This window comes from Corapipo altera, unplaced genomic scaffold, assembly GCF_003945725.1.
Source record: "Corapipo altera isolate COAL_440 unplaced genomic scaffold, ASM394572v1 218, whole genome shotgun sequence".
Classification (NCBI taxonomy): domain Eukaryota; kingdom Metazoa; phylum Chordata; class Aves; order Passeriformes; family Pipridae; genus Corapipo; species Corapipo altera.
The window spans coordinates 45,233-51,293 of record NW_020885072.1 but is presented as its reverse complement, the minus strand read 5'-3'; the positions used below and the strand labels follow the sequence as shown (position 1 = coordinate 51,293).

The window sequence follows — 6,061 nt, the reverse complement described above, 5'->3', positions numbered from 1 at the left end:
TCAGCCCGTGCTGGAATGGGCCCGGGGAACCTGGTACAGCACAAACACATGACCCTCCCTCCGGGTAATCCCCAAATCCCAATGCGGAGCCTCCCGGCCCTCCCACTCTTCCCGGAGGGAATAGAAAAACCAGCAGGCAGCAACAGCAGCAGTGCTGGGAGCTGGAGGAGCCAAGTTCAGGGAATGATGCCCGAGCGGGAGAGCGGGGACACGGCCGGAGCTTGAGCCGCTCTCACCATGCTCAGGATGCGCTGGATCCGAGCAGGTAACGGCGCAGAATTCCCGACCTTTCCATGCTTTTCCCTCTGCCTCTCCATCTCTCTTCCCAGTGGGATTGTTCCCTGGTTCTCCTCTCTTTTCCCGCTATTCCGAGCTTCCCTGCCCACCCAGCAGGTGACGTGAGGATGCCAGTGATTCCAGCTCCATCCCGAGGCCTGAGCAGAGCAGGGAAGAGCCTCAAACATTCCCTTGAGCCCATCACCAGAGCCAGGTGGCATTCCTGGACATTGTGGGGAAGCTGCCACATCCATCCCAGCAGGAGATTCCCAGAGCCATCGGCCAAAGGACTCATCCTCGGGAAAGGCTGATGGAGAGCCAGTGATGGTCATGCTGGTGCTTCCCCTTCCAGTTTCCCTAAAACTCCTTCATCCTGGGCCCCAGAACTCCTTTATCCAGGGGAAAGGGCAGGAGGCATCCAGATGGAGCAAAGCCAGCGTGCATGGCAGGGTGGATCCCTAAAGATAAGGGTGGGTTGGGACGGGGGAGCAGCGGCGTCAGCTCCTCCGTGAGGAGGTACTTTGCCCGTGTCCCGGATAAACCTGCCCCGGGTCGGTGTCCCGGGAGCGATGCCTGGGCATGGAGCGGGAGAAGGTTCAGGAAGAGGCGGATTAGAGGGAGTTGTGCTGGAGGTGTGACCAGGCTGGTGGAAAAGGGCGTGTTGGGAACTCGGAGATCCGGTGCCTGGGATGGGGTTGCGTAAGGATAGGGGTGCAGGGATATGGGAAAGGGATGCCAGTCAAGGAAGGTATTGGGAGGACAGGCAGGAATTCCCTCCACTCTCTCACTCTTATCAGTGAGGGCTTTTCCAGGGCCAGAGTCATCCCAGCTGCCAGAAACCTGGAATTACATGGCTCCTGGACGTGGTTATTTGGAAGGAGAGATGGAATCCTGCTCTGCTTTCTCCTGGTTGGAGGCCTCATGGATTCCTCCTGGTGGGAAAAGACCAGAGTGGTCTGGAAGTGGAGGTGCTGGCACAGGTTTCCCGGGGAAGCTTTGGCTGCTCCATTCCTGGAAGTGTCCAAGGCCAGGCTGGAGCAACCTGGGCTGGTGGAGGGTTCCCTGGTGGAACTGGATGAGCTTTAAGGTCCCTCCCGATGCAAACAGTTAAGGAATTCCACCAGCTGGAGCTGGGAGCTGTTCCGGGCCATCTATGCTTCCCAGCCCATGGCCGGACATCCTTCCTGAGGGTTTCCCTGCCCGGGGATGGGGTTGCTCTGGCCCGGCTTTGCCGGGTAACCCCCGTCCCTCTTCCCACTCATGGTGCTGACTGGACTTTGCTCTCTCCGATAAGAATCCCGGGACACCGAGTGTGCCTGAGGAATCATTAACCAGCCTGTGCGGTGCCAGAGGACAGGGAGCAGCTGGAGACACAACCAGGAACAGCCTCCTGGATTTTGGGCCCGAGCTGGTGTTTCCCAGGTTCTTGACCCGTGCACCAGCATCATTTGGGAGGGAGAACCCTCTCCATGGAGCTTTCCTGGCGGATTCTGGGACTAGGGATGGACAGGGAGGGATGAGACGGGGAGTGAGAGCCCGAGGGAGGGCCCTGCTTTGGGAAAAGGGGCGCTCTTAGAAGTAGAGGGTGGATTGATCCCTGGAATTGTTCCCTGGCCAACTTGGACGGGACTTGGAGCAACCTGGACTACTCAAACCCTGCCCTTGGAACTGGATGAGCTTTAGGGTCCCTTCCAACCCAAACTATTCCAGGATTCTACGACTGGACACCACACTTGGCCCTTTAATTCCATGATATCCGTGCCCTTGCTTATCCCCCAGACCTTCCTTCTCCTGCTGGCACCATTTTCCCTGCACAGCAAGGACAGACATGGAATCATGGATTGCTTTGGATTGGAAGGGACCTTAGAGATCACCCAGTTCCAACCCCCTGCTTGTGGGCATCTTCTCCCTGCTCCGGTGGCAATGGATGGTGTGTCCAGCCCGGGATCCCGCACTTCCCGCCGGCTTCTAGCGGCACCTGGAGCATATTCAAGGCATGTTGGAATGAAAGGCTTCCTTCCCGAGGGAAAATGTAACGTGACCCTCAGGGTCCACCCCTTATCTCACTGGACTTTGGCTGTTTTGATGGAGTCACTCAAAAACAGGGAGAGGGAAACGTGGGAAGAGAGGCCGGGCCTGGCTGCAAACGGAGAGGCTGGAATTGCTGTGGAATGAGAGCGAGCACTTGTGGATTTTGCTGGGTTTTGGGGTGGAAGGGCCGAAGCTGGAGTTTTAAGCAGCCTTGGTGTGCTGGGATCCAGCCTGGATTTTAGAAAAACGGTTTTTAAAGGAATTTTTGCTGGAGGTGGTTTTGTTTTCCATGGTTTTTCCCTGGAGTCTTTGGTGTCACCCCCGTTTTGCCATGTATTATCTTGGAGTGGCAAATTGATGTTGTTTCCTCATCCAAGGAGAGGAAAACAGTAGTTTGGTGGGGAGGAGACAGGGATGGACATGGGATGGGGTTTGTGGAAGACTCGGGTGGTGATTCCAAAAGAACTGGAGATCTAAGTCATAGAATCATGGAATGGTTTGGGATGGGAGGGATCAGTGAAGATCAACCATATCCGTGGGCAGGGACACTTTCCACCAGCCCAGGTCGCTCCAAGCCCTGTCCAGCCTGGCCTTGGACACTTCAGGGATGGGGCATCCACATTGTTTATGGCTTTTAATCCTGAGTTCCGATTGCTGCTCGGGATCCACATAAATGGGAGAACAAACAACTTATCAACCTGCTGGATCTTGGCTTATCTCCCGTGTTGTTCCAAGCGGTGGTTTATGGACATTGATTCCTGGGAGCACTAAAAAGGGTGCCTGCATTTTATTGGGAATGAAACACCTGCTTAAGTAAAGGAAAACTTGGAACAGGGACTGTTAAACGGGCCATCAAACTGTGTGCTGATAATACAATCAATGCTCCTGCTGTGGACAGAAAAGGGCTTTTCCCTGGTGAGATCCTAAAATCTGGGGAGTTCTGGGAAGGGGAGGGAGTCCTGTCCGTGTCTCCTCCCTCCTGTCTTAATTCAGCCTGCAGGAAGGGGTGTTGGGATGGAGAGGTGGATGTGAAGTCCAGGTTGGACAGGGCTTGGAGCAACCTGGACTGGTGGAAGATGTCCCTGCCCACGGCAGGGGGTGGGAATGGGATGATCCTTAGGGTCCCTTCCCACCCGAATCATTCTGGAGTTGTCTGAAGAGAGAAGGGTGATAAATGCTGTCCCAAACCTCATCCCAAGGGGTGGAGGGACCGAAGGGGCACCGGGAACAGCCCTGTGGGGACCTGCAGATCTGGGGCAGGTTCCACAGCCCAGAACGAGGAATTTGGGTGCTGGAAGTTGTGCTGCTGTTCCTGGGAAGGGGAACTGGGCAAATTCAGTCTGGTCTGATGGGAAGGGCTTGTGGAATGTCAAGGTAGGGATCTTTCCCGCTCCTTGGCTCTTAAACACAGGTGGCGTGGCTCTGGTCCATCCAGGAGGATGCAACAGCTCAGGGATGATCCCTGAGATCAATTTATGTGGGATTTCCAACCATTTAAGGTGGAAAATCCTCCAGGATCATCAAGGCCACCCCAAGTCATGTCCCCAGGTGCTATATCCACCCGGCTTTTAAATTCCTCCAGGAATGGGGACTCCACCACTGGAGCCTGTTCCGGTGCTTGACAACCTTTCCACGAAGGAATTTTCCTGGAAATTCATCCTGAAGCTCTCCTGGCACAACTTGAGGCCATTTCCCCTTGTCCTGTTCCTTGTTCCTGGGAGCAGAGCCCAGTCCCCACCTGGCTCCACCCTCCTGCAGGGATTTGTGCAGGGGGAGAAGGTCCCCCTGGAATGTTTTTGGCACAGGTGCCTTTCCTGGCAGGTCTTTTCTGGGAAAATCCTTTTGCCATTGAGCAGGGACACATTCCTCTAGTCCAGGTTGCTCCAACCTGCCCTTGGACACTTCCAGGGATGGGGCGGCCACAGCTTCCCTGGGAAATCCATTCCAGGGCCTCACCCCCTCACAGGGAAGAGTTTCTTCCCAATATCCCATCTCAAGCAGCACGTGGAATCCTGGAAGGGACCTTAAAACCATCATTCCATGGGCACCTTCCACTTGATCCCATCTCCCCCTTGTTTGACTCGTGGAGTTTTACTTGGAGACGCCTCCTTCCTGCTCCATCCCACCTCCTTCCTGCTCCATCCCACCTCTCCAGGCAAACTCCCCGACCTCTCCTCCCCTTGCTGTGTCCTTCAGGCACCTTCCCTCGGGATCTGGAGCTCTGCAGGAACACAGGGAGCCCAGGAACACCCAGGGAGCGCTTGGCATGGCCGGGATCCAAGGAGCACGTTTGGTATCTGGGTTGTATTGTCTGGGAATTGTTTGCTAAACCCCTGGTGCAGGAAGTGTGTTCCAAGACAGCTCAGAATTAGTCAGAAAAATGCAAACAAGGGGGTTTCTGTAAAAAAGGAACCTCAGCTCTGTGTGGAATTGGATGTGGGAATACCTGGTGTGGCAGTGATCCCTTGGGAATTTGGGGGTTTAAATAGTGATTTTAATTGTGTAGAATCCCAGAATGGTTTGGCTTGGAAGGGACCTTAAAGCCCATCCAGTTCCAACCCTGACACCTTCCACTATCCCAGGTTGCTCCAAGCCTTTGTCCAGCCTGGCCTGGAACACTTCCAGGGATGGGGAATCCACAACTATCCTGTGGCTCACCACCCTCACAGGGAAAAGCTGCTTGGGGACTAGGACAAGGGATTAAAGGCTGGGAATGGGATCGTGTGGCCCCTTCCTCGGGAGGTGAATTCAAGTTTCAGCTCTCTGAAGGATGTGTCCTACAGTGAGAAACTCAGGGATTGCTGGGAACACCCCAGGGAAAATTCCAGGGTCTGTAGGATTTGGGATAAAATGTTGGTATTGTCTAAAGATGGATGAAATCAGGAATTGTGGACACTGTGTCCTTCGGTCCATCCCGGTCTTGGGATCACAAGGAGGGAAGAATTCCCAAGCAGGACACATCAGCTCATGGATGCAGAGCTGGAGAGAGACATTGATGATGTGTTGAGTTCCCTCCTTAGGAAAGGAAATCCTGGAATCCCAGTATGGTTTGGGTTGGAAGGGACCTTAAAAACCACGCAGTTCCAGTCCCCCTGCCGTGGGATCATGGACTTAGGAATGACAGGCCTTGCATCCCTGTGCCACTTCCCTGGGTCCCACTGTCCTGCCCTTAGAACCTGGGAAAAGTGTCTTTGGGAACTTTGTGCCATGTGGATGAGGAAGCTTTTGATGCCCTTTGTGAGTTTCCTGGGAGACAATTCCAAAGCAAACGTTCCGGCTGGGTGGGAAAACCCGATGCTCCTGCTTGGGAAAGATCCGTGTTGGTAGCACAGAAGTAGGGATGGCCCTTCCCAAGCCCGGGGAAAAGTCCCACCTTGATAAATCCCTCTGCTTTTCACTCCTGGTCTCTCCTGGAGTGTGTCCAGCCTGGACAGGCCTTGGAGCCTCCCGGCTGGAAGGGAGGGATGAGGTGCCTGCTCTGGACGTGGCGTTCCCGGCGATGCTTGGCTACCTCTGGGCCTGGATCCCGGGGCTGTTGGGTTATTAATCTCCCTAAGGGTTGTTTTGTGCTGGAGGGGGGTTTCCAGGAGAGGCAGCACCGCTCCAAATCCCGAGTTATCCCGAGTTCCGTGGGTGTGTCTCGGAATAGGGCTCAAAGTGCTCTCTCAAAGCAGCAGCCCCTGGATCTCTGAATTCCCTGAGAGCCTTTCCAGAGCCTCAGTTCCAGCAGCAAGGTCTGTGTCCAGGGACTGTG

General features: G+C 54.9%; 1 protein-coding gene across 5 annotated transcripts in view; it reads left to right on the top strand.

The window, feature by feature from the left end:
- The first annotated feature begins 231 nt into the window (after positions 1 to 231).
- The window catches only part of MYRF (myelin regulatory factor), a 38,838-nt gene continuing 33,008 nt past the window's right edge, over positions 232 to 6,061 (top strand). For 4 of the 5 annotated variants that reach the window (XM_027669196.1, XM_027669198.1, XM_027669197.1 and 1 more), the window contains exon 1: positions 232 to 265. In XM_027669196.1, coding sequence (XP_027524997.1) covers positions 238 to 265 — 28 coding nt within the window. In that variant the 5' untranslated portion in view covers positions 232 to 237. Of the gene's footprint in view, positions 266 to 792; positions 976 to 6,061 lie in introns of those variants that run through there. The other variant, XM_027669195.1, reaches the window with a different exon arrangement.